The 27,579-nt window shown below is 42.5% G+C and overlaps 1 protein-coding gene across 1 annotated transcript in view; it reads left to right on the forward strand.

The window, feature by feature from the left end:
* The first annotated feature begins 426 nt into the window (after positions 1-426).
* DCT (dopachrome tautomerase) overlaps positions 427-27,579 on the forward strand; it is a 96,698-nt gene continuing 69,545 nt past the window's right edge. The window contains exons 1-3 of the mRNA XM_077297169.1: positions 427-1,081; positions 5,714-6,013; positions 8,177-8,277. Of these exons, the coding sequence (XP_077153284.1) occupies positions 787-1,081; positions 5,714-6,013; positions 8,177-8,277 (696 nt within the window). The 5' untranslated portion in view covers positions 427-786. The remainder of the gene's footprint in view (positions 1,082-5,713; positions 6,014-8,176; positions 8,278-27,579) is intronic.

The raw sequence follows: 27,579 nt of genomic DNA on the forward strand, positions 1-27,579 counted from the left end.
TAAAAATAAAAAAATATATACATTTTTAGTGTGTTTCTGCTGTGGAAAATGCCAAATGACTATATAAAGTTTTGCCAAAACCCAAGTACCAGGGAGTATCAAAAGTAAAGCAGGTTTAAAACGTGACATTCCAAAAAGACAAAAACCGCAGCATCAAAACACAATAAAAATGTATGTAAAAAAAACACACAAAAACACAATGGAAAAAAAAATTTAAAATAATCTAATTTACCAAATAGATGCAGAAATATACCCCAAACTCCCCAAATACACATGGTGTGTAAAAGAGCCTCCATCACATTTGGTAACTAAAACTGCATGAGCATCAGCTAAAATCACATGTGCATTCCTTGCCTATAGGTCTGTCATATGCCCTGCACATGAACGCTGCTTGTAGCTATAATCCCCCCTCCCCATATGGAGAGCAATAGAAAATCTGGGGCAGCTGAGGCTTTCTTGTGAATGAACAAAGGCTTGGGAAAGTGTTCTCCATCACTGTATAAAAGCCTGCCTGGCCAATTCCTCAGGATCACGTGGAGAAGGATTAGAGGCTGTGCGTGAATAGTTCTGACACATGAAGAAAGTTCTTAAGTGAGCTGTGTGTCATGGGCAGGCTGGTGTGATCATCATTAATAGTGCTATTAGTAGATACACAGGCAGTAAATAGCTGGGCCATTAATTAGAGGCGTTAACAAAGACGTCCTCCCAGCAGATGACAACTCCTGAGATCTGCTTAGTATATGTGTAGTGGGGATTGCTGCCTCCAGTACTACTACCCCGGCCAACATGGCTCACTCTAGTACATGTCTGTGGGCTCTGCTGCTTCCAGTGTCCTGCATACTGGTGGTTCATGCTCAGTTCCCCAGGGCTTGTACCACTGTAGAGGCTATAGTCAGTAAACGCTGCTGCCCTTTGCTGGGTTCGGATCCAGGCAATGTGTGTGGGGTTCTGCAGGGTCGGGGTCGCTGCGCACCTGTAGTCGTAGACGAGCATCCGTGGAGTGGTCCATACGTATTACGCAATGTGGATGATCGGGAGCGCTGGCCGCTAAAGTTCTACAACGCCACGTGCCAGTGTACAGGTAAGTGCCACCGATCATCTGTGTATAGTGTGCTGTGAACTCTTGAGAAGGACGTGTGGATGTTTATTGCAGTCACCATGACCTACCAAAGTGGGGTGGTGTAAAGCTTCCAGATTGCATTGTAAAAACGGTTATTCATGTTCTTGTCACTGTAAAGATCTGGTAGTATATCAATTAATCTCATTGTTTACAGTACACGCCTCCCACATAAGTTATCTTATGGATCCATGGTAAAATCCTTTTAGTTTCAGTAAAACTGGGCTGTTAGAAAAGCAATATACTGATGGCTAAAAGTGTGCGTCTTGTAATATTGTAGGGGTGTTGCATACATCATAGTGAATTTAAGAGAAAATAAAAACAAGTGTCTAAAAAGGTGCTGTGGATATAGTGATTTTAAAAATCCACAATTCTAATTATTCGTCCAAATGAAGCCTACGTAGAGTTTCCGTATTTGCTAGCAAGATGCTCCAAATCTGTTCCAGTGAGCCGCTGTTATAAACTTGTCACTTCTGCAGATAGCCCGGACTAGGTTTACACTGTAACTACCGGGGCACAGTCAGATGGCCATGTAAACTAACCCAAAAGCCTCGTAGGCAAATATAAAGCTGTTGAGTAACCTGTGGCCAGTCTATGGAATCCCAGTCCATGCTCTGGTCATGATACATGAATGTCTGAGTTCAGCCTTGTACATCATTAGTATATTTGGACCATTGGCTTTATTTTCATTATTATGTGAGTGTTGGATGGGATAACTGATCACCATGTCATGATAAAACAAATGATTTAGGATGTCCAGTGTACTGCAATTTGCTGTTCCCGCAATTTGGATGGTCCTCATATGCTGTCTAAGGGCTCATTTCCACTTGCGAGAAACACGTCCGTGTCTCGCATGTGGAAACCAATCTCTGGCGCCGGCACTCCAGAGCGGAGCATGCGGCTGCATAGGAACACATGGAGCTGCACAGCTCCGCTCCAGAGTGCCAGCACCAGAGCTTGGTTTCCACATGCGAGACACGGACGTGTTTCTCGCAAGTGGAAATGAGCCCTAAGAAAGGTAATAGCCCCCTATGGCTAAGATTAGCCATAAGGCTATGTGCACACTTTGAGGATTTTGCTGCGGATCTGCAGCTGCAGGTCCACAGCAGCTTTCCATGCGTTTACAGTACAATGTAAACCTATGGAAACTGTAATCCGCAGTGCCCATGCGGCAGAAAAAACCGCGCAGAAACGCTGCGGGTTACATTCCGCAGCATGTCAATTCTTTGTGCGGATTCTCCAGCGGTTTACACCTGCTCCCACAATAGGAATCCGCAGGTGTAATCCACACAAATTCCGCATAAAAACCGCGGTAAATCCGCAGGTAAAACGCAGTGCCTTTTACCTGCGGATTTGTGAAATCCACTGCGGAAAAATCCGCAGCCCTCAAAAAATACGTGTGCACATACCCTAAAGGATTAGCCCCCTATGTTTTACCTTTTTACGGGTATCTTGAATATTCCTTTATTTAAAAGATTATTCTTAAAATGTATTAGATTTTTTTTTTTTTCTCTCATTCTGTAAATGAGGAATGCCTTGAGACTGCTGGGACCACAGCCATCTCAAAATCGGGTCTTTGAAGCTCTGTTCCTTAATGCAGCAGAGGTGCACATGCTTAGCCTCTGCTCCATTAACTTAGCACAATGACTAGGGGATTTTTTTTTTCTTTTCTGTGAATAACCCTTTGAAGCTGTAAATGATGGTATGGCAGGATTAGAATTAGTGATGACTGACAGGGTTGCCCAGAACAGAGATAGATAGATAGATAGATAGATAACAAAAAGCAGCACCAAAAGAAAACAAAGGGTGCAAAAAATCCTTCCAGGTATATACCAAACCTCATGCTATAATCCAGAAAAATGAAGGCAGCACTCCAATAGAAAAAATAAAGGTGGTTTATTGGCCCATGTGCGACGTTTCAGTCCAGGATGTGGACCTTTCTCAAGCTGCCTTCATTTTTCTGGATTATAGATAGCTAGATAGATCTGAAGAAACTTATACAAATTATGACTTTATCATATTTTTAGTGACTGTAGATGTCTTCGTATCAGATTTATGGGCTGTACACATGGATCACTTAGTCATAATTTAACATTAACATGATTAACATCCCTTCGAGCATTGAGGCGGTGTCCACCTCACGTTTGGGTAATACAGGCTGCAAACTTATTGTAATATTTCTGTGGGAAGTATGAGCCAGAAGTGTATTTCACAGGATTAAATGTGTGCATATGTATACTGATTTGTAATTCTAAACCCTTACAAACTGCAATCAAGTATGATAATAATATTTGAATGGAGAACGGAATACGTCTTTACTGTATTCAGACAGCAGAACTCTACTTCAGTATTTAGAAGTTAACATGCAGAAAAGCTGCAATGGTTTCATGATACTTTTTGCTGTTTGCTCAGCTCCTTGTGCTGGCTTACATATGCTGACCCAAACTATGGATCAAAATGCCATAGGACAGTTCTGTATAGCCATTACTACAGATGGACTGTAGCTGCTTTCTTGCGTAGTTTGGCAATGGCTGCATTAGTGGCCACTTATTGCATTGTTTTGCCTTCATGTTCATAAAGTTGTCACAAATCCACCACAGAACCGCTGCAGATGGACTCGCCCTGAAAAATAACGTTTTGCAGGGTCTCTCTGCATGTAGATGCCAATGTAAAAACTCCATACCTAATACATGCTGCCTTAAAGCATTAGTTGTAGTGGGTTTTATTTCACCATACACCTTCATGTAATCGGGCTGTAGCCTGGCATGAAATAGCATGAACCCATGTATTAAATCGGTCTAAAATGTCTTAGTACTGGTAAAATATCCCGCCTTGTGAGCCTTCAGTCATTGTACAGAGGGGATGTTGTAAATCAATCTAATGGGTGATTTTAAAGGGCAATGCTACACTAGTTAGTCTGTACCATAAAGAATTATAATTTGATGTCACGTTAGCCAGAAAAATCAATGTACCATAAATACTTTTATGCCCCCCAAAAACAATTGGCCAATAAAGATAATGCTCGTAGAAGAGATTTGTCTTTTTGGGTGTAAAAGTATTTGCATATACATGGGACTGAATTTTTCCACAACAAGTGCATTTCATGTGGGCTGAATTCAGATATGTATAGATCTTGGTCTGAGTATGGACTGTGACTTCACGTCTGACTGCGTTTCTTCTGACCCCAACCGATCCTCATAGGCATAGACGAGACTGTTATTGTAGCTTGGGAGATCCATCATGGCTCCTGCTACGGATGTTTGTACATGGACCATGAAATATGGCTGTCTGAATTCAACCTTCGTTCACTAATGGTACTAAATATGCAACAAGCTATTTTACCCCCATTGTATTTCTACATTTAGGTGGCTCCAAAAAATGCATTAGTTAGGGAATCTAACATTGTGGAGGTGTCTTGCTACATACCTTTATTCCCATATGTCTGTATGAGATGTATTGCCTTTTGACCATGTGGAGGGAATTGGCCAAGGTTAATTAACAACTTGACTCCATAGTAAAAAAATATTGAAATGCATTTTAGTAGTCACTTGTATTTTCCTCCCAGCCTCAGCAGCGATGTACATTGGACGGATGGCACAATGTGCTACCACAAACTGTTCTCAACAGATGCCTCATTAATGAAATACTCCCTGGTCATGTCCTTATTGCCAGTGCGGTCTTCAGTTGTCGTTAGTCATGACTGAGTTTAACAAAGCATTGAAGTCTTTACATTGAGGCTCACAGATATGTACACGAGCATGAAATATATTAAAGGGAACCTGTCAGATTAGTAATGCTGTGGTCAGTATGTTGGAGTAGGAGACGCTGGAGAACTTGATGAATCTTTTCCCACAGACGCATTTCTCAGAACTAGTTCTGTATCCATTGAAATCCCTGCTCATTCTGGGTTTAGCAGTTCTCTGGGTAGTCCTCATGAGTGACATGTCTCTCAGAATGCATATTTATAAAGGGATGTCTGTCAGTCAGATAGACCTGCCTCCTGAACTGCTAAGCCCAGAATAAACAGGGATTTCAGGTAACTACAACCAATTTTTTGCATGAGGCAGAGCTTTGTGTTGGTGGTATTGGTCATGTTGTACATCTTGCATGATATCGGTGCTCGGCACTGCCAGTACTTATGTCATTTGCTTTGCTTCTATACTTGCAACTCCTGTTCTTGCTTCTTTGTACATATGTAGAACATGTTTCTGGTAGATCACTTTGTGCTTAATGTATCCGGTTCCGTCTTAAGGACCTGCTTCCATAGATGTAATACTTAATTGCAGTGAATTTTGTTTTGTATCTATTTTTTTTTTTTTTCTCCATTGAAGGGTAACTCAAAGTATAAAATTTTTTGTGTCCTACATTTACCCTAGCAGCTTTGAGGAATTCATGAGTTTTACACCACTGTGTAATGTAACACTAATGTATTGGTGACTATATAGTATATTTGTTAGGAGGTGACTAAATTATTGGGCTATTCTCTCTTGACTCCTCCATAAACATGCAGCTGCAGAGTACAGTTTTGCAACCTATTATGCTAATGAAATTGTGTTTTTCTTGATTAAAATAACTTTAATTTTGTTCCATTATTAGGAAACTTTGCAGGATACCATTGTGGAGAATGTCAATTTGGCTGGATAGGACCCAACTGTGATCAAAAGAAGCCACCAGTTGTTCGGAAAAATATTCATTCCCTAACGCCTCAGGAAAGAGCCCAGTTCCTAGATGCTCTAGATCGTGCCAAGAATGCCATTCATCCGGACTACGTAATTGCTACCCAGCATTGGCTTGGACTTCTTGGCCCAAATGGAACTGACCCACAAGTGGTTAACACCAGCATCTACAATTTCTTTGTCTGGTTACATTACTATTCTGTCAGAGACACACTGCTAGGTTTGTTAATCTCATTTTATGTCTTTGTTCAAATTAGAATAAACTCAGTCAACTTCATTCCATCACTTCAGCTTCACTGTATTACGTTACCGTCTGCAGGGCACAGATGGTCATACATATTAGTTGGGTTGCTTAACTACTTCTGGACTGTCCAAAGACTTTAAATGTCTGTGCAGTCCATACTTCAGTCCTGATGTTCCAAATGTCAATGCAGAGTGAGCATCTTGCAAGGGGTTGGGGGAGCTGACTATCAGACACAGCCAGACTCCTCTGAGAAGGTGGGCTCAACTTATCATGCCTGGCATCTTAAAGGAAATGCTTATCAATATGTGGCATATAGCATTCGTTTCCAATGGCCTATCTTATTGGACCACTTTGGTAGAATGGATACATCTCTGTTGTGACCTTTAGAAGATTTGACAAACACTTAATCAAAGCTGGCATTTTGTGCCCTAGTTTTACAGAAGAGTCTACTGTGATGAGATGCACCCAACGCATTACAAAGCACGTGCCTATTAACAAATTTGGTGCATCTTTTAGTTGCATGTCACTACCTCATGATGTATACTAAATCTTCCCATTTTAAAGGGGTTGTCCACTACCTGAACAAAACCTTTTTGAAATGGAGGTAGTACCCCTTGTTAAATTACAATAATTTCTCCTGGGGCTTGCATGACATTGGCTTCATGGTTCATGTGAAATTTCTATGTGCACGAAGTGAGTGTTATTTTGATATTACAAGGGGGAAATGTTTATTTTAAAGATGGTTGTGAAGTTAATGTACAACCCACTTAATGTGCGCCATTAATGTGGGAAAAATTATGATGATTTGTTAGGTCGTGGTTAGCTATGCCCCTTCCACTAAGCTCCACATGCTTGGTGGTAAAATGCCTAAAAGCTACATTTTTGCACAACTAAGCTTTCCATTTAAAACAGTTTTATGCTAAATTTCTGACAAACTGGCCCCATAGTTCTCCTTTTGTTGTAAATCTGGGAAGAATTGAGAATAGTTATTCTAATTTTAAGCTTAATAATCACATTTTCATAATGCAGAGATGTCACTTATGGCTTACTTGCATGAATTTACTGTATTCTGTAAGTATATATTGATTTTAATAACCACTTATAGTTTTTTGGAATTACAAAAAAATGCACTTTTTTTTTCTTCTGATTTTTGGCATTTGTTTGCCAGATTCAAGCAGCGCTGATGAAATGAGGCGCTGAGGCTAGATCATGACTATGCCCACCACATCAATTTAATTAAAATTGACAACATTTCTTGCACCAAAAAATGCTATTTCCGTCCCTGACTGGAGTAGCACTACTGGTGGGGCGCACGCCACAGTGAAGATGCACGGAATTCATTAAGTTGCATGCATCTTTAATGAATTTAGCATATCATTCTCCAGTGAGCCCATTATTAAGGCCATGTGCACACGTTCAGGATTTTTAGCGTTTTTTTCGCTATAAAAACGCGAAAAAAACGCTAACATATGCCTCCTATTATTTACAGTGTATTCCGCATTTTTTGTGCAAATGTTGCGATTTTTTCCGCGAAAAAATCGCATCGCAGAAAAAAAAGCAACATGTTCATTAGACTGGTTTCTGCAATGTCAGTCTTGATCATAATCTACCATGTTTTCTACATTTCATATGATAAATGGCTATTGTATTGGAGTCCCCTATAACAGAGGCAAGTTCTCCATGGTTTCCCACTTAGTGTATGGTTCATGTGTGATACTACAATTATCATAATTAAATTTTTGATAAATACTGTTGCCTAATTTACCATGGTCTTATATATTTAATTTTATGAATCCTTTTCATAGTTTCGTACATCTTCCAAACATAATGCACCTAAAGATCAATATCTTATTCTGTTCAACAATCTATGGGCCATTAAAATGCAGCAGACCTAGAACTGAACCCTGCGGCATCATTAGTCTGCTTTACTAGGCTAATCATAAGCGGTTCTATCAAATTACTAAACTGACATCTAATTAATCAATTGATTGTCCCAAAGAAAACGTGTCTCCATACTCATTTATCCTTGTACAAAACCTCTGGTGCTGCGATACAATTACTCAGTATTGTATGCTTTATATTTTCCAACTTAAGTTTGGTTTTAAAATTGTATTCTGTATTTTTTATTTTGTCCTTCAGGGCCAGGACGTCCATTTAAAGCTATTGACTTATCTCATAAAGGACCTGCCTTTGTCACATGGCACCGATACCACCTGCTGTTACTGGAGAGAGATTTACAGGTAACTTCACTGAGTGCATAAAGTATTAACCCATTGTGACAGCCAAATGTGACCTTAATTAAGAAGAACCATTTACCCTCCCCTCTCCTCCCCACAAAGCTGATATGTCCGTTTGTCGTAATATCCTCTTTAAAGCATTCGTGTTCTTGCACCAAATTTTTCATGTTGAACTATACATGCAAGCACTGTAATGGTGGCTGCAGAGATGAATACTTTTTGCCTTTTTTTTATTTGAAGTGGGTGACTCGTCAGGTGCCAAATGGCTTGATTGTTAATTAGTGATGAGCGAGTAGTAAGGCTATGTGCACACGTTGCGGATTTACTGCGGATCCGCAGTGTTTTTTTCCACTCAAACGCTGCAGATCCGCAAAGTGATTTACAGTACAATGTAAATCAATAGGAAAAAAAATGCTGTGCTAATAGTGCGGAAAACGCAGCGGATTGAAAAAAGGAGCATGTCAATTCTTTTGTGCAGATCTCCAGCATTTCTGCACCCATTCCATTATAGAAATCCGCAGGGGTAAAAACGCATGAAATCTGCACTGAATCTGCAGGAAAAACACAAAATCTGCAAGAAAAATGCATCAAATCTGCACCTGAGTTATCTGCCAGAAGATGCAGATTTTGTGCAGAAAATTCTGCACCCAAATCTGCAACGTGTGCACATACCCTAAGCTGCTCGAGTACTCAGTACTCGAATCAAGCAGAATGGACACTCTGACCTGCTCAACTCGAGTTCCAAGTAGAGATGGGCGGATCCAGACAGTAAAGTTCAGCGTCTACTGTTTGGGCATGGACATTGAACACTGACTTCACCAGGAGGTCCTTGTTAATGTTTGTTGCACTATCATGTGCATGACAGCATGGCAAATGCTGCTTATGATCGGCAGTAAAATCATCACCACCAGTCAGACAGATGTGGTTCCCATGCTTTCAAAAAACAGCGTGAGTGGGCAGCTGTGATTGGAGGTATAGATTTTATCTCCAGTCACTGGCGTCGGCTGATGGGAGTATTCATCAGCCTGCACTGTAAATAAATAATTAAAAAAACAAAACAAAAAAAACTGCGTGATTTCCCTCATATTTTTCACAACCAGCAAGGCAAAATTCACAGCTGGGTGCTGCAAGCCAGAGGTCAGCTTAAGCAAGGCTGGTTATCAAGAATAGAGGGGTCCCCAATTCGAGATGGGGATATATATATAAATTTGGAGTGGGGTCCCTTCCCATTTTTGACCAGCCAATCTAAACTATGCAGCTGGGGGCTGGTATTTTCAGGCTGGTAAGAGGCCATGGATATTGGAGGGGCCACCCAGCCTAAAAATAGCAGCCCGGCAAAGGCACATCTATTAGATGCGCAAATTCTTGCGCTTTGCCCAGCTCTTCTCACTGTAGTAGTGGGCAAGTGGAGTTCATATTTGTTGGGTTGCTGTCACCTTTTGTATTGTCCATCGATTGCAAGCCCATGGATTAGTAATGGAGAATCGTCTATAAGACACCTATCCATTATTAATCCTATAGTTGTATGGTAAATAAAGACACAGCCAGAATAAAGTCCTTTATTTGAAATCAAATTAAAACATACTTTTCCATTTGTATTTAAAAACAACAAAACGCCCATTCCAACGAAGCCCTTGTCTTCTGAAACAAATATAGAAAACAATATCCCTCACCTGTCCGTCATTCTGTCCCACGCCATAAACCATGTCTGGGGGATAAAGTTTTCAAACTGGATGGTGCCAAGATGCGACCGTCCAGGCTGAGAACCACTGGAGAATAAGCTGCTGCGATCTCAGCCTCAGTAACTACCAGTGATGTCATTGAGGTTACTGCAGATCACTGAGGCTGCAGTGACCTGAGAACACTGCTAGCACCTTGAGAAAAAAATCTCACATTGCAGCGGCGATTTCAGAGAAATTCTCCCAGCCAAATGCCAAAATTGGCACATCTAATAGATGGGCTGGTGGAGGCCAATATCCATGGCCCCTTATCAGCCCCCTGCTGTCTGCTTTACCAAGGCTGGTTATCAAAAATTGGAGTGGAGACCCCTCTATCCTTGATAACCAACCTTGCTGAGGGCTTTTTAATCTTATTTACAGCGTGGGTGCCGGCTGATGACTATTCCCATCAGCCACTCCTGCTCTCACTCTTATTAGCGGCAGCAGGCAATGGCGGAAGGGAGCAGTAGTCGCATCAGCTAATACCATTGATCGGATGTAAACTTTATACCTCCGATCACAGCTGCCTGCTCAGGCTGTCATGACAACGTGGGAACCGCTGCTGTCTGACTGGTGGTAAAATCACCAATCAGATGCTGTGTTTGCTGCGCTGTCATGTACATGATAATGTGGCAGGCAGTGGATGTTTGGGCCTCACATTCAAGTGAATGAGGTCTGGGTATTGTTCTGGTACCCAATCCTTTTGTAACTGTTCTGCCGGACCCAAACATCTAGTACTGAGCATAATGCAAGTCAATGAAGGACTCGAGCGTTTTTCCATGAGACCTGCACTCAATGGCTGGGTAGGTGGACGATGAGAGAGATCTTAGTCTAGAGCGAGCTCATTTCATTCGAATCAGCTGAGCTGCGCTGATGCTGCCCTGCTGGGAGAGCAAGGACTCCTCTGTCAGCTGGGCTCTTTGTGCGTTGAAGAGCTCTGGCGGTGAGGTCTCTGTGCCGATCTGTCAGAAGAAGCTCATGTGAAACATCTGAGCCGCACTGAAGCTATGAATATCTCTATCTTGCATTTTACAAAATTCTCTCCCCCCCCCCCCCCCTTCAAAGTATTTAATGAAACCTGTTAACACTTAAGGCACTTCATTAATTAATGCAAAGTGGATTGAAAAATTGAAAATTTTTTGCCACCCTAAATATATTAATTTATCCCCAAATTTGTCAACTTTACAAGGGGTAGTAGGATAAAACTTTGCTCAACTTTTCCTGAACGTGGGAATATCCTGTATATGGGCAAAAACACAGGGATCAGAAGGGAAGAAGTGCTGTTTGATTTTTTTGGAGTGCAAATTTGGTTGGAATAGATTGCAGTTGCCATGTCATGTTTTCAGAGTGCCAAAGAAGATTAAACCGTGTCTGAACATGCACGTATTCACTGCTGTCTGTAGCCTGAGGATGCGGATGGCGATGTCATCTAGAAGCAGATGGGCGAGAGCATGGTGCCAGGACTGGTATAGCCGGAGGGCTGCATGTGGCCTGCGGGTTGCATTGTGCCCAGGACTGCCTTAAGCTATTAATTCAAGGTGTTTGGTTATTTATTTAGTTTTTTTAAACCGTTCCAGAACTTTATAACATTGGGACATGAAAACTACTTTATTTTTTCCAGTAAAATTTTGTTTTGGCCCTAATTTTCTTATTTTCACAAGTGGTAATAGAAGAATGGAACCCCAAAACTTATTATCCAATTTCTAATTAATACAGCAATACCCCATGTGTGGTTGTACAGTACTGTTAGAGCACACTACAAGGAAGGAGCACAATTATTCTCCCTCTGGAGCCAGATCAGCATTTATTGCACTCATTCCGGCTCACAAGTGCTCCTATTTTGGAAACTAACAAACTTTAGGAGTGAAGAGTCTTTAAAGAATTTAATAACACTGGGCTGTGAAAATAAAAATAAATTTTTCGTTTCTAAAATGTCTTTTTCACTTTCACAAGGGCACAGAAACCTGAAGTAATAGGTTTTTGACAATTTTGAGAGACAATTGCCTCTCCCGACTGGTTCAGTACCCAACAAGAAGGGGGACACTGCTAGACCTAATATTAACCAACAGGCCAGACCGCATATCAAATATAAGGGTTGGGGGTCACTTGGGTAATAGTGATCACAAAATAAGTTTTAACCCCTTCACCCCCGGAGCTTTTTCCGTTTTCGTTTTTCGCTCCCCTCCTTCCCAGAGCCATAACTTTTTTATTTTTCCGTCAATTTGGCCGTGTGAGGGCTTATTTTTTGCGGGACGAGTTGTACTTTTGAACGACATCATTGGTTTTAGCATGTCGTGTACTAGAAAACGGGAAAAAAATTCCAAGTGCAGTGAAATTGCAAAAAAAGTGCAATCCCACACTTGTTTTTTGCTTGGCTTTTTTGCTAGGTTCACTAAATGCTAAAACTGACCTGCCATTATGATTCTCCAGGTCACTACAAGTTCATAGACACCTAACATGACTAGGTTATTTTTCACCTAAGTGGTGAAAAAAAATTCCAAACTTTGCAAAAAACAAAACAAAATTGCGCCATTTTCCGATACTCGTAGCGTCTCCATTTTTCGTGATCTGGGGTCAGGTGAGGGCTTATTTTTTGCGTGCCGAGCTGGCGTTTTTAATGATAGCATTTTGGTGTAGATACGTTCTTTTGATCGCCCGTTATTGCATTGTAATGCAATGTCGTGGCGACCAAAAAAACGTAAATCTGGCGTTTCGAATTTTTTTCTCATTACGCCATTTAGCGATCAGGTTAATGCTTTTTTTTTATTGATCGGGCGATTCTGAACGCGGCGATACCAAATATGTGTAGGTTGGGGGTTTTTTTTATTGATTTATTTTGATTGGGGCGAAAGGGGGGTGATTTAAACTTTTATATTTTTTTTATTTTTTTCACATTTTTAAAACTTTTTTTTTTTACTTTTGCCATGCTTCTATAGCCTCCATGGGAGGCTAGAAGCAGGCACAGCCCGATCGGCTCTGCTATGCAGCAGTGATCATAAGATCGCTGCTACACAGCAGATTTGCAGGTGTGCTGTGAGCGCCGACCACAGGGGGGCGCTCACAGCCACCGGCAATCAGTAACCATAGAGGTCTCAAGGACCTCTATGGTTACCTTCCTGACTCATCGCCGACCCCCGATCATGTGACGGGGGTCGGCGATGCGCTCATATCCGGCCGCACGGCCGGATGCGGTAGTTAAATGCCGCTGTCTGCGTTTGACAGCGGCATTTAACTAGTTAATAGCGGCGGGTGATCGCGATTTCACCCGCCGCTATTGCGCGCACATGTCAGCTGTAAAAAACAGCTGACATGTCGCGACTTTGATGTGCGCTCACCGCCGGAGCACACATCAAAGCGGGGGTCCCGACATGTGACGTACTATACCGTCACATGTCGGGAAGGGGTTAATGTATCCTTTAAGTTGTGTAGTAGAGGGGTTACAAGGACACTAAACTTCAGGAAGGCAAATTTCCAACGGAGTGGAGAGGATCTTAGTGCAATAAACTGGGACGATATCCTGAGGCATAAAAATACACACAGAAAATGGGAGACGTTTATTAGCATCCTGGATAGGACCTGTGCACAGTATATACCGTATGGGAATAAACATACTAGAAATAGGAAGAAACCAATATGGCTAAATAGAGCTGTAAGGGGCGCAATAAGTGACAAAAAGAAAGCATTTAGAGAATTAAAGGAAGTAGGTAGTGAGGAGGCATTAAATAAATACAAAAAATTAAATTAAATTCTTTAAAAAGCAAATCAAGGCAGCAAAGATTGAGACAGAGAGACTCATTGCCAGAGAGAGTAAAAATAATCAAAAAATATTCTTTAACTACATAAATAGTAAGAAACTAAAAAATGATAGTGTTGGCCCCCTTAAAAATTGTCTGGGTGAAATGGTAGATGAGGAGAAGGCCAATATGCTAAATTACTTTTTTTTTTTTTTTTAACAGTATTTACAAAACAAAATCCCATGGCAGACAATATGATCAGTGATGAAAAAATCCCCATTAAATGTCACCTGCTTAACCCAGCAGGAAGTACGTCGGCGTCTAAAAATCACAAAAATTGACAAATCTCCGGGCCCGGATGGGATACACCCCCTGAGTACTACAGGAATTAAGTACAGTCCTTGATAGACCATTATTTTTAATCTTTAAAGACTCCATAATAACAGGGTCTGTACCACAGGACTGGCGTATAGCAAATGTGGTGCCAATATTCAAAAAGGGGACAAAAACTGAACTCGGAAATTATAGGCCAGTAAGCTTAACCTCTACTGTGGGTAAAATCCTGGAGGGCATTCTAACGGATGCTATACTGGAGTATCTGAAGAGGAATAACCTCATGACCCAATATCAGCATGGGTTTACTAGGGACCATTCCTGTCAGACTAATCTGATCAGTTTAACCCCTTTCCGACCTGTGACCCCACGTAGGCGTCATGAAAGTCGGTGCCAATCCAACCTGTGACGCCTATGTGGCGTCATGGAGGGATCGCGTCCTGCAGATCGAGTGAAAGGGTTAACTCCAATTTCACCCGATCTGCAGGGACAGGGGGAGTGGCTTCACCCCCTCGAGGCTACGATCGCTCTGATTGGCTGTTTCACTTTCAACAGCCAATCAGAGCGATTTGTAATATTTCACCTATGAAAATGGTGAAATATTACAATCCAGCCATGGCCGATGCTGCAATATCATCGGCCATGGCTGGAAACCCTGATCTGCCCCCTCCCCACCGCCATCGATCGCCTCCCCAGTCCTCCGTCCTGTGCTCCGCTCCCCTCCGTCCGCCTGTCCGCTCCCCTCCATACGCCTGTCCGCTCCCCCATCCTCCTGTCCACTCCCCCCGTGCTCCGATTCCCCCCTCATACTTACCGAGCCTCCCAGTGTCCGTCCGTCTGCTCCATGGGCGCCGCCATCTTCCAAAATGGCGGGCGCATGCGCAGTGCGCCCTCCGAATCGGCCAGCAGATTCGTTCTAGGTACATTTTGATCACTGTAATAGGTTTTATCACAGCGATCAAAATAAAAAAAAATAGTAAGTGGACACTCCCATAGGTAGGGACAATAAAGAAAATATATTTACTTTTATTTTTACACTAGGGTTAGGGTTAGAACTAGGGTTAGGGCTAGAATTAGGGTTAGAATTAGGGTATGTGCACACGCTGCGGATTTCACTGCGGAACCGCAGCGTTTCCACAGCTGCGGGTCCGCAGCGGTTTCCCATACACTGTGTTCCAAATTATTATGCAAATTTGTTTTAAGTGTGATAAAGATTTAATTGCTTTGTTTTTCAAATAAACTCGTGGATGGTATTGTGTCTCAGGGCTCAATGGATCACTGAAATCTATCTTAAACACATGGGATAATTAGTTTTCCAGGTGATCCTAATTAAAGGAAAACTACTTAAAAATTATGTTCCACATTATTAAGCAGGTCACAGTTTTCAAGTAACATGGGAAAGAAAAAGGATCTCTTGCTGCTGAAAAGCATCAAATAGTGCAATGCCTTGGTGAAGGGATGAAAACATTAGAAATTTCCCGAAAACTTAAGCGTGATCATCGTACTGTTAAGAGATTTGTGGCTGCATCTGAGCACAAATGTTTGTGCTGATAAAGGCATAATGAGGAAGATTTCTGCCAGGCAAGTTCATCGGATTAAGAGAGCAGCTGCTAAAAAGCCATTACAAAGCAGCAAACAGATATTTGAAGCTGCTGGTGCCTCTGGAGTCCCTCGAACCTCAAGGTGTAGGCTCCTTCAAAGGCTTGCTGTGGTGCATAAACCTACTATTCAGCCACCCTTAAACGGTGTTCACAAGCAGAAATGGTTGCATTGGGCCCACACATATATGAAGACTAATTTCCAAACATTCTTGTTTACTGATAAGTGTTGAGCAACCCTGGATGGTCCAAATAGATGGAGTAGTGGATGGTTGGTGTATGGCCACCATGTCCCAACAAGGCTGCAACAACAGCAAGGAGGTGGAGGAGTCATGTTTTGGTCCAAAATCATGGAGAAACAGCTGGTAGGGCCCTTTAAGGTTCCTGAAGGTGTGAAAATGACCTCTGCAAAGTTTATAGAGTTTCTGACTGACCACTTTCCTCCATGGTATAAAAAGCAGAAATGTGCCTTCAGGAGCAAAATCATCTTCATGCTGACAATGCACCATCTCATGCTGCAAAGAAAACCTCTCAGTCATTGGCTGCTATGGGCATAAAAGGAGATAAACTCATGGTGTGACCACCATCTTCCTCTGACCTCAACCCTATAGATAACCTTTGGAGTATCATCAAGCAAAAGATCTATGAGGGTGGGAGGCAGTTCACATCAAAGCAGCAGCTCTGGGAGGCTATTCTGACTTCATGCAAAGAAATACAAGCAGAAACTCAATGGATGCAGGAATTGTGAAGGTGATATCAAAGAAGGGTTCCTATGTTAACATGTAACTTGGCCTGTTAGGATGTTTTGGAGTTAAATAGCTTTTTTGTTCAGTGAATGTGACCTCCTAATATTGCAAATTCCACAAATGAGCATTTTCAGTTCTTTAAAACATATCAAATATTTAGAAATTCTACTGTGCCTAATAATTTGGAACACTGCATTTTAAGTTTTTATTCATTTTGGAGATTACACTGTTATCATTGGGAGGTTTCTTCAATAAAATTCGATGTATTCTCTAACGGGTGATGACTTTATTAGACTGACTGTCATTTGCACCGACCACTTAGGAAAATCAGAGAAAAATGTCATTTGCATAATAATTTGGAACATAGTGTAAGTTTACAGTACAATGTAAACCTATGGGAGATGAAATCCGCAGTGCACATGCTGCGGAAAAAACCTGCGCGGAAACGCAGCGGTTTATATTCCACAGCATGTCAATTCTTTGTGCGGATTCCACTGCGGGTTTACACCTGCTCCAATAGAAAACTGCAGGTGTAAACCGCACTAGAAACCACGATAAATCCACAGTAAACCGCAGCGGTCTTGCACTGCGGATTTATCAATTCTGCTGCGGAAAATTCCGCAATGGAATCCGCAGCGTGGGCACATACCCTAAGGCTATGTGCACACGGTACAGATTTGGCTGCGGATCCGCGGCGGATTGGCTACTGCAGATTCGTAGCAGTTTTCCATCAGGTTTACAGCACCATGTAAACCTATGGAAAACCAAATCCGCTGTGCCCATGGTGCGGAAAATACAGCGTGGAAACGCTGCATTGTGTTTTCCGCAGCATGTCAATTCTTTGTGCGGATTCTGCAGCGTTTTACACCTGTTCCTCAACAGGAATCCACAGGTGAAATCCGCACAAAAAAAGCTGGAAATCCGCAGGTAAAATGCACTGCATTTTACCTGTGGATTTTGCAAAAATGGTGCAGAAAAATCTCACACGAATCCGCAACGTGGGCACATAGCCTTAGGGTTAGGGTTGGAATTAGAGTTAGGGTTGGAAATAGGGTTAAGATTAGGCTTGTGGTTAGGGTTATGGTTTGGGTTAGGGGTTGTGGTTAGGGGTGTGTTGGGGTTAGAGTTGTGATTAGGGTTATGGCTAGAGTTGGGATTAGGGTTAGGGGTGTGTTGGAGTTAGAGTTGAGGGGTTTCCATTGTTTAGGCACATCAGGGGTCTCCAAACGCAACACGCACCACCATTGATTCCAGCCAATCTTTCGTTCAAAAAGTCAAATGGTGCTCCCTCCCTTCCGAGCCCTGATGTGCGCCCATGCAGTAGTTTACCCCCAGCTATGGGGTACCAGCATACTCAGGACAAACTAGGCAACAACTATTGGGGTCCAATTTCTCCTGTTACCCTTGCGAAAATAAAAAATTACTTGCTAAAACATAATTTTTGAGGAAAGAAAAATGATGATTTATTTTCACGGCTCTGCGTTATAAACGTCTGTGAAGCACTTGGGGGTTCAAAGTGCTCACCGCACATCTAGATTAGTTCCTTGGGAGGTCTAGTTTCCAAAATGGGGTCACTTGTGGGGGAGCTCCAATGTTTAGGCACACAGGGGCTCTCCAAACGCGACATGGTGTCCGCTAATGATTGGAGCCAATTTTTCATTGAAAAAGTCAAATGGCGCTCCTTCCCTTCCGAGCCCTGTTGTGCGCCCAAACAGTGGTTCCCCCCCATATGGGGTATTGGCGTACTCAGGACATATTGTACAATAACTTTTGCATTCCAGTTTCTCTTTTTACCCTTGGGAAAATAAAAAAATTGTTGCTAAAAGATCATTTTTGTTACTAAAAAGTTAAATGTTCATTTTTTTTTCCTTCCATGTTGCTTCTGCTGCTGTGAAGCACCTGAAGGGTTAATAAACTTTTTCAATGTGGTTTTGAGTACCTTGAGGGGTGCAATTTTTTAGAATGGTGTCACTTTTGGGTATTTTCAGCCATATAGACCCTTCAAACTGACTTCAAATGTGAGGTGGTCCCTAAAAAAAAAAAAAAAAAAAAAAAAAAAAAAAATGGTGTTGTAAAAATGAGAAATCGCTGGTCAAATTTTAACTCTTATAACCTCCTAGCAAAAAAAATTGTTTCCAAAATTGTGCTGATGTAAAGTAGACATGTGGGTAATGTTATTTATTAACTATTTTGTCACATAACTCTCTCGTTTAACAGAATAAAAATTAAAAATTTGAAAATTGCGAAATTTTCACATTTTTCGCGAAATTTCCATTTTTTTTTTCACAAATAAATGCAAAAATGATCGACCTAAATTTACCATGAACATGAAGCCCAATATGTCATGAAAAAACAATCTCAGAACCGCTAGGATCCGATGAAGCGTTCCTGAGTTACCTCATAAAGGGACACTGGTCAGAATTGCAAAAAACGGCCAGGTCATTAAGGTCAAAATAGGCTGGGTCATGAAGGGGTTAAATTAAGAGGTAAGTTTCAGACTGGACCAAGGGAACACAGTGGACCTAGTGTATATGGACTTTTCAAAAGCTTTTGATACAGTGCCACACAAAAGGTTGATACATAAAATGAGAATAATGGGGATAAGGGAAAATATGTGAAAGTAGGTTAAGAACTGGCTCAGGGATAGGAAACAAAGGGTGGTTATTAATGGAGCGCACTCGGACTGGGTCAAAGTTAACAATGGGGTACCACAGGGGTCAGTATTAGGCCTCCTTCTATTTAACATATTTATTAATGACCTTGTAGGGGGCATTCAGAGTAGAATTTCAATATTTGCAGATGACACTGAACTCTGCAGGGTAATCAATACAGGGGAGGACAATTTTATATTACATGATTTATGTAAACTAGAAGCTTGGGCTGATAAATGGCAAATGAGCTTTAATGGGGATAAATGTAAGGTCATGCACTTGGGAAGAAGAAATAAGATGTACAATTATGTGCTTAATTGTAAAACACTGGGCAAACAGTCAATGAAAAAGAACTGGGTGGATGACAAACTCGCATTTAGTGGCCAGTGTCAGGAAGCTGCTGCAAAGGCAAATAAAATAATGGGATGCATTAAGAGGCATAGATGCTCATGAGGAGAACATAATCTTACCTTTATTCAAGTCACTAGTGCAACCACACTTAGAATACTGTGTACAGTTCTGGTCTCCGGTGTACAAGAAATACATAGCTGAACTAGAGCGGGTGCAGAGAAGAACAACCAAGGTTATTAGAGGACTGGAGGGGTCTGCAATACGAAGACAGGTTATTACACTTGGGGTAATTTAGTTTGTAATAAGAACCCCTTAGGCTTTGTTTTTTTCCAATGTATAAATACATGAGGACAGTACAAAGACTAGTGATGAGCGAACGTGCTCGCCACTACACGGTACTCGCCCGAGTATCACAATGCACAGTGTACTCAGCGACCACCAGGTATTTCCGGGATTATTTGGCGGGAGCTTGGGTCTCCTCCTTTTTTTTTAATTTTGGTGCTTTTTGAGCACCAATCAACATGCAGGAATTTTCCGCCATGCACTGTAATACCGCAGCCATCTTTGTTGTGGTATTACAGTGATTGGCTGGCTGCACAGTGTCATCAGGTCTGTAAGAGACCTGGCGCCGCCCGGCTCGCCACATTCTGCTCCGGACTTGGCTAGTGTAGGGAGAGCTGCTGCTGAGAGAGGGTCAGAATCTTACTTTTATTAGTTGGTGTGGGTCTACTAGTGTTCAATCCGCAAATCCTGGTAAACTAACAGTCCTTTTTAGGGCTAATTCTGGGGTACATAGATTTCAGCGCTAGGTAGGCAGGGGAGTCTATGTGCGTATATCCACATCAGTGCAAGGCCTGCAGGCACTGTATGTGAGTATATAGATCTCACTGCATACCTCGAAAAGCTCCATTATTGTCTGCTGCTGCGTACTATCTATATATCTATATATATCTCAAAGAAGCTTTATTGGCAGGACCAAATAAGCATCAGTTTTGCCAAAGCACAAGTACAGTAGGGACTGTGGGGATAATGGGTAGGGACTGCGGGGACGATGGATGGGGACTGTGGGAATGATGGATGGGGTGCAGGGTGGGGGTAAGGAAGTCCATGGCATATCATGGCTGTCTCTCGCAGTCTATGGCACGTGCTTACATACTGCGCTGCTATCTCCACCGCACTCTCTTCTTTCCCCAGCAGGATATATGTTTTCTCTTCCTCCTTCATGGTGCTGAAATCCGGGAAGAGATCGGAGTCTCCTGAAGTGAGTGTCCCTCACTGCTGAGTATTTGGGGCAGTGTAGCAGGAAGTGGTTCTCATCCTCCAGGGCCTCGAGGTCACAGTGTACGCACAGTCTGTCCTCCCTGGGCTTGTAGCTCTGTCTGTGCCGGCCGACATCGATGACCAGACTGTGGGCACTGAGTCTATACCGGCTCAGGATCTGGCGGTCTCTGGGGTCCGAGAGTTTCTCAAGATATGGAGCCAGTCTGTAGTCTCTCTGTAGACTCTGGTATGTAGCATGGCTTTATGGTGATGGAAGCTTGGGTTGCTACTCTGTAGGTGAGAAAAATAGCAAAGGGACAGATCGCCCCAAAATCTCTCTTGTTCAAATGGCCAATAGCATAGAGAAAACAAAAATATAAAAGATAACTTTTATTATAACCTTTTAAAAACTACCTCATAAAATCTAGTCCAAGTGCAAAATTCCCTAACACTTGGCCATATCTGTCCATATGGACCAAACAACATAGGAATCCTGAAACCACAAGATCCTATTTGGTATATTTGTGACAAGTTCCAATTTCAAATCACATTAAGATTAGATGTCAAAATCATGTGTTTTTGTTAGACTGTGTAGAAAGAAGAATCCTTTTTGTCATGTACGACATACAGGTTACACAATCACAGTCTCTATGTGGACTAGCTTATTTGGGTAGGTCCACATATACCCATAATATTTTGCAAAGCAAATAAGTTGGAAAGATCTCACCCATTAGTAGCTCTGGTGCTGATCATTCATTCTTCCCCTCCAAATAATCGCTCTGCAAGCTGGGAGAGATGAGGTCCTCTTACCCTATTTTGCCCTGTATAGGCTATTGCGGCCCTGACCCCAAATTGCTCCCGCCCTTACAAGGGCAGTCCACAGCTGACCCTTTTAAACAAAAGCCCTAACCATCCCTGTACGTCCCGACGCGTTTCGTCAGTGTATAGACTCTTCAGGGGACCTCACACTACGTTAGGCTGCATAACTAACTACCAGAAAAAACAGCGGTCTTTCCTCTTTAGTTCATGGGCTTAGCGTGGTCATAGCACGCCGCCCACCCCGTTCACTTAAATAACGGTCTCATCCTAATTGGTCAGACAATCAATAATGATGAAACCTCCAATCATAATGACTTACCCATTAGTCATTCCGCCGCTTCCACACGCCATGAGTGCTCCTCCACGTGTGACAACAAGATAGCCGCTATACTTCCGGTTCACAACCTGTACGCTGCCATACTAGCGTTACTGACTCACCATGGTTACCATTCTGCCGCTTACAAACGCGCCTCTGTGTGGCAGAAGCATGATAGTGTTTCCGGTACACACCCCGGAAACTCTCATACTGCCATCGCAGAATCCCCATGGTTACCATTCTCCGTAAGCATATAACTCAAATACCGCTACCACATCTTCTGGTTTCAATTCCGGATGTTCGTTCTGGAACGCAACTTGCGCTCCGCACTAATATCTATCACGGCCATTAAAAATGACATCACATTGCCGATTCTTTATCTACGGGGATCATTCAAATGGCGGGGAATTACGTATACAGGAAAAAAGGTTATCTAAGAGGTATAACTGTACCAGAACTGAGATGATGGCGATTCGTGAGCAGGACAGCCACATTGTGATTAAACCCTCGGATAAGGGTGGCAATGTGGTTGTCCTGGATACAGTGGATTATCAAAAGATGTATGAGGCTCTGCTGAGTGATCGAAACAGTTATGAAATTATGAGTAATAACCCAACCACTGAGTATATTGCTGAATTGAAATGTATTTTGGATGAAGGAATGGTTAATGGAGTTATTAACAAGGTGGAATATGATTTTTTGATGCCTAAGAATACAGTTATGGCTACGTTTTACTGCCTACCAAAATTGCATAAAGGGGTCTCCCCACTTAAAGGGAGACCCATTGTATCAGGCATAGATAATCTGACCCAAAATATAGGTATTTATTTGGATCGAGTATTGAAGCCCTTTGCCCTCTCCAATCGTTTGTACAAGATACGCCTGATCTTCTTCATAGACTGGAGGACCTTACAGTGGATCCTGAGGTAAAACTTGGGAGTGCAGATGTAGAGGCCCTCTACAGCTCAATACCCCATGACAAAGGGTTAGAAGCAATTAGACACTTCTTGAGTACTAGAGGATGCCAGTTCCGGCTGCATAACGAGTTTGTGCTAAAACTGAGGTTCTGTTTAACAACTTTTTCCTCTTTGATCAAAGGATATACAACCAGCTCAGGGGCACTGCGATGGGGTGCCCTTGTGCCCCCACGTATGCAAATCTGTTCCTGGGCTTGTGGAAGGAGTCTTATGTCTTTGGCAGCGAGATGGAAAATATCGGACGGATTGATTGTTGGATAAGATATATAGAGGACATTCTGGTAATTTGGGGTGATTCAGTGGAAAAATTTACATAGTTTGTGAATGCCCTTAATAGGAACGATCTGGGTCTATTTTTTTACGTCTGTAATTGATCCATCCTCGCTGCCTTTCCTCGATATCCTGATAACCAAAAACGAGGGCACACTGATTACGTGCACATATAAGAAACCCACGGCAACAAACTCGCTGTTAAGGTGGGAAAGTAGTCATCCTACACATTTGAAAAGAGGAATACCCAAGAGTCAGTACCTCAGGATCTGGAGGAACTGCTCTACTGATGAAGCATTTGAGAAACGGGCACAAACTACGGAGTAAGTTTCTGGAGAGAGGCTACCCTCCGGATGTTCTTAAACGTGCATACAAGGAAGTGAAATACAAAAAGAGATCAGAATTGTTGAGACCGGCTCCCAGAATGAAGGATGAGGGACATATGAGATTGATTACCACGTTTGATAACGGAGCACATGAAGTACGAAAGATCTTGACCAAAAATTGGTCTATCTTATTAATGGACCCTGATATCAGTAAAGACCTAACGGAGTGGCCACTAATTACATACAGGAGAGGCCGCTCATTGAAAGACAGATTTGTGAAAAGTCATTTTAAGCGCCCTGTAGCTGAAACATGGTTAACAAACAACACGAAAGGGTGCTTCAAATGTGGTCACTGTGTGGCTTGTTCCCACATTGACACAGGTGCTGGTTTTACAAGTAATGTCACGGGTAAGCAGTACACAATTAAGGAATTTATTAATTGTAGTAGCAAGGGAGTCATCTACAAGGCGACATGTGTCTGTGGGAAAGAGTATATTGGAAAAACAATCAGGGAGTTTAAACAAAGAATCGGTGCGCACATGGGGGACATCATTCACAAAAGAGAGACCCCGATTGCTCGACATATCAACATCTGTCATGGGGGCAATACAAGTTCCATAAAATGTATGGGTATTGATAAGGTGGCAACCTTTGAGAGGCGGTAACTGGGACAAAAAAAATTGCAAAATGAAACCAGATGGATCTTCCACCTAAATACAGTAGCTCCAAGGGGGCTCAATGAACAACTGAATTATAGTTGCTTCATCTAGAGTTCATTTAGTGAGGGTCAGGCTTGTAATACCCTATAGCCATGAGACTGTCAAGACTAGAATTTGTGAACTAAAACTACCTGGCCGTGCAAATTTTGAAAAGTACACCCATTTATGAAAAACTATACTGGTGGAGTATAACACCTTCTTATCTTTGGATTGAATTTGATTTTTTTCGGCCATTGATGGGTCTAACAGCATAGTCCGATGAATCATCCTTAATAAGATCCTTTCCATTTTACAACTGGGAGTTTGTGGTGTATAACTCCGCTTTATATAGATATTTAGATTAAATGTATACGTAATTCCCCGCCGTTTGAATGATCCCCGTAGATAAAGAATCGGCAATGTGATGTCATTTTTAATGGCCGTGATGGATATTAGTGTGGAGCGCAAGTTGCGTTCCAGAACGAACATCCGGAATTGAAACCGGAAGATGTGGTAGCGGTATTTGAGTTATATGCTTACGGAGAATGGTAACCATGGGGATTCTGCGATGGCAGTATGAGAGTTTCCGGGGTGTGTACCGGAAACACTATCATGCTTCTGCCACACATAGAGGCGCGTTTATAAGCGGCAGAATGGTAACCATGGTGAGTCAGTAACGCTAGTATGGCAGCGTACAGGTTGTGAACCGGAAGTATAGCGGCCATCTTGTTGTCACACGTGGAGGAGCACTCATGGCGTGTGGAAGCGGCGGAACGACTAATGGGTGAGTCATTATGATTGGAGGTTTCATCATTACTGATTGTCTGACCAATTAGGATGAGACCGTTATTTAAGTGAACGGGGAGGGCGGCGTGCTATGACCACGCTAAGCCCATGAACTAAAGAGGAAAGACCGCTGTTTTTTCTGGTAGTTAGTTATGCAGCCTAACGTAGTGTGAGGTCCCCTGAAGAGTCTATACACTGACGAAACGCGTCGGGACGTACAGGGATGGTTAGGGCTTTTGTTTAAAAGGGTCAGCTGTGGACTGCCCTTGTAAGGGCGGGAGCAATTTGGGGTCAGGGCCGCAATAGCCTATACAGGGCAAAATAGGGTAAGAGGACCTCATCTCTCCCAGCTTGCAGAGCGATTATTTGGAGGGGAAGAATGAATGATCGGCACCAGAGCTACTAATGGGTGAGATCTTTCCAACTTATTTGCTTTGCAAAATATTATGGGTATATGTGGACCTACCCAAATAAGCTAGTCCACATAGAGACTGTGATTGTGTAACCTGTATGTCGTACATGACAAAAAGGATTCTTCTTTCTACACAGTCTAACAAAAACACATGATTTTGACATCTAATCTTAATGTGATTTGAAATTGGAACTTGTCACAAATATACCAAATAGGATCTTGTGGTTTCAGGATTCCTATGTTGTTTGGTCCATATGGACAGATATGGCCAAGTGTTAGGGAATTTTGCACTTGGACTAGATTTTATGAGGTAGTTTTTAAAAGGTTATAATAAAAGTTATCTTTTATATTTTTGTTTTCTCTATGCTATTGGCTACTCTGTAGGTGAGCCTGGAAGGACAGCACCCTCTTCAGGACTGCTAGGTGCAGTGGCAATCTGCCCATCTCGGCAGGCATTGTTGGTGGTGCTCCGATGGACCTGGAGAAGGTGTTTACAGAATTCCAGGTGGAATATTTCTGTTGGACTGAAAACCCACTTTGACCAGTCTGGGTATGTGTGAGGGCCCCAGACTTCACTGCCGTATAGGAGGATTGGGGTGATTATAGCATCAAAGATTTTTAGCCAGACCCTCACTGGTGGCTTCAGATGGTAGAGCTTCCTTCGGATGGCATAGAAGGTTTTGCAGGCCTTGTCCTTCAGTGTCTCTATGGCTTGTTTGAAGCTCCCTGACTGGTGAATTTCCAGGCCCAGGTAGGTATATTTGTCCGTTTCTGTAAGAGCGCAGTTGTTTAGCATGAATGGAAGGTGCTGGTTCAGTCTTGGCTTTCTCTTCTGGAACACCATGATGTTGGTTTTCTTTGCATTGATCGGTAGTGCCCACGTGGAGATGAATTTCTCCAGGATTTTCAGGTTTTCTTGGAGACTTTTCTCAGTTGGTGACAGCAGCAATAGGTCATCTGCATACAGCAAGAATTTCACCTGGGCATCATGGAGTGTGAGACCTGGTGCCATGGAAGATTCCAGAGTGGTGGCCAGCTCATTGATGTAGATATTGAAGAGCATTGGGCTTAGGGTGCAGCCCTGTCTGACTCCGTGGCTCTGCTGGAAATCAGTCGTTCTTCTACCGTTCACACTCACACTGCAGCAGTTCTCTGTGTAGGAGCTTTTGATGACATCGTAGGTCTTTCCTCCTATTCCGCTCTCCAGCAGTTTCAGTAACAGGCCCGGGTGCCACACTGAGTCAAAAGCCTTTCTGAAATCCACAAAACAAGCGTACATCTTCCCGTGCTTTGTGTTGTGGACGTGGCTCTGAATGAGGCTGTGCAGGGTGTAGATTTGGTTGGTAGTGCGATGGTTTGGCATGAACCCCGCTTGGCTTTTGCTGAGGACGTTATGCTCGGTGAGGAAATTAAGGATCCTTTTGTTCAGGATGGGATTGAACAGTTTCCCCAGGTTGCTGCTGACACATACTGTATTCCTCTGTAGTTGTCAGGGTCGTACCTGTCCCCTCTCTTGTGAATGGGTGAGATGAGGCTTTGATTCCAGGTATGAGGAAAGTAGCCAACACTCAGCACAATATTGAATAATTTGACCATTGCTGCCTTTATTTCTGGTGGGCTGTATTTCAGCATTTCTGGTGGGATTCCATCTGGGCCACTGGCTTTTCTACACCTTATGGAAGATATTCTCTCTGTAACTTCCTGAAGTGTGATTTGTGTATCCAGTGGGTTTTGGAAATGTTTGACTTTTTCCTCCATAGCTTTTAGTTTTTCCGTTATGTTTTTGTGTTCTTGGTTTAGTTCATTCCTTCGGGATGTCTTTGTAGAGGTCTCTGAAGTACTGAAGCCAGATATTGCCATTTTGGATATGGATGTTGATTTTCTTGTTTTTTGTGCCCATGTGGTTCCATAGTTCCCAGAAGGAGTTGTCTTGGAGGGAGTCTTCCAGTTAAGTTTGGTGGAGATGTAATTCTGCTTCTTCCTCTTGAGGGTGGTTTTGTATTGCCTTTGTATGGTGTCATAGGCAACCCTCAGACCCGAATGGTTGGGGTCTCTGTGTTTCTTGTTTGAGGCTGCTCTCAGGATCTTCCGTATGGCTTTACATTCTCTGTCAAACCAACCGTTGGTCTGTTTTTTTTCTTTTGGCCTTTTATAGTTGACTTTTTTAAGGTCGGACAGTTCGGCCATGGTGTAGAATATATCATGGAGGTCTTTTGTAGCTTGGGTTCACTCCTTCTGGGTTAGGCTTGTACTCGTAGTTGTAGAAGTGGTGGAGCATCTCCTGTATTCTGGGTCTGCTGGGAGCCTCTT

The sequence above is a fragment of the Ranitomeya variabilis genome, chromosome 3 (genome assembly GCF_051348905.1).
Source record: "Ranitomeya variabilis isolate aRanVar5 chromosome 3, aRanVar5.hap1, whole genome shotgun sequence".
Classification (NCBI taxonomy): Eukaryota; Metazoa; Chordata; class Amphibia; order Anura; family Dendrobatidae; genus Ranitomeya; species Ranitomeya variabilis.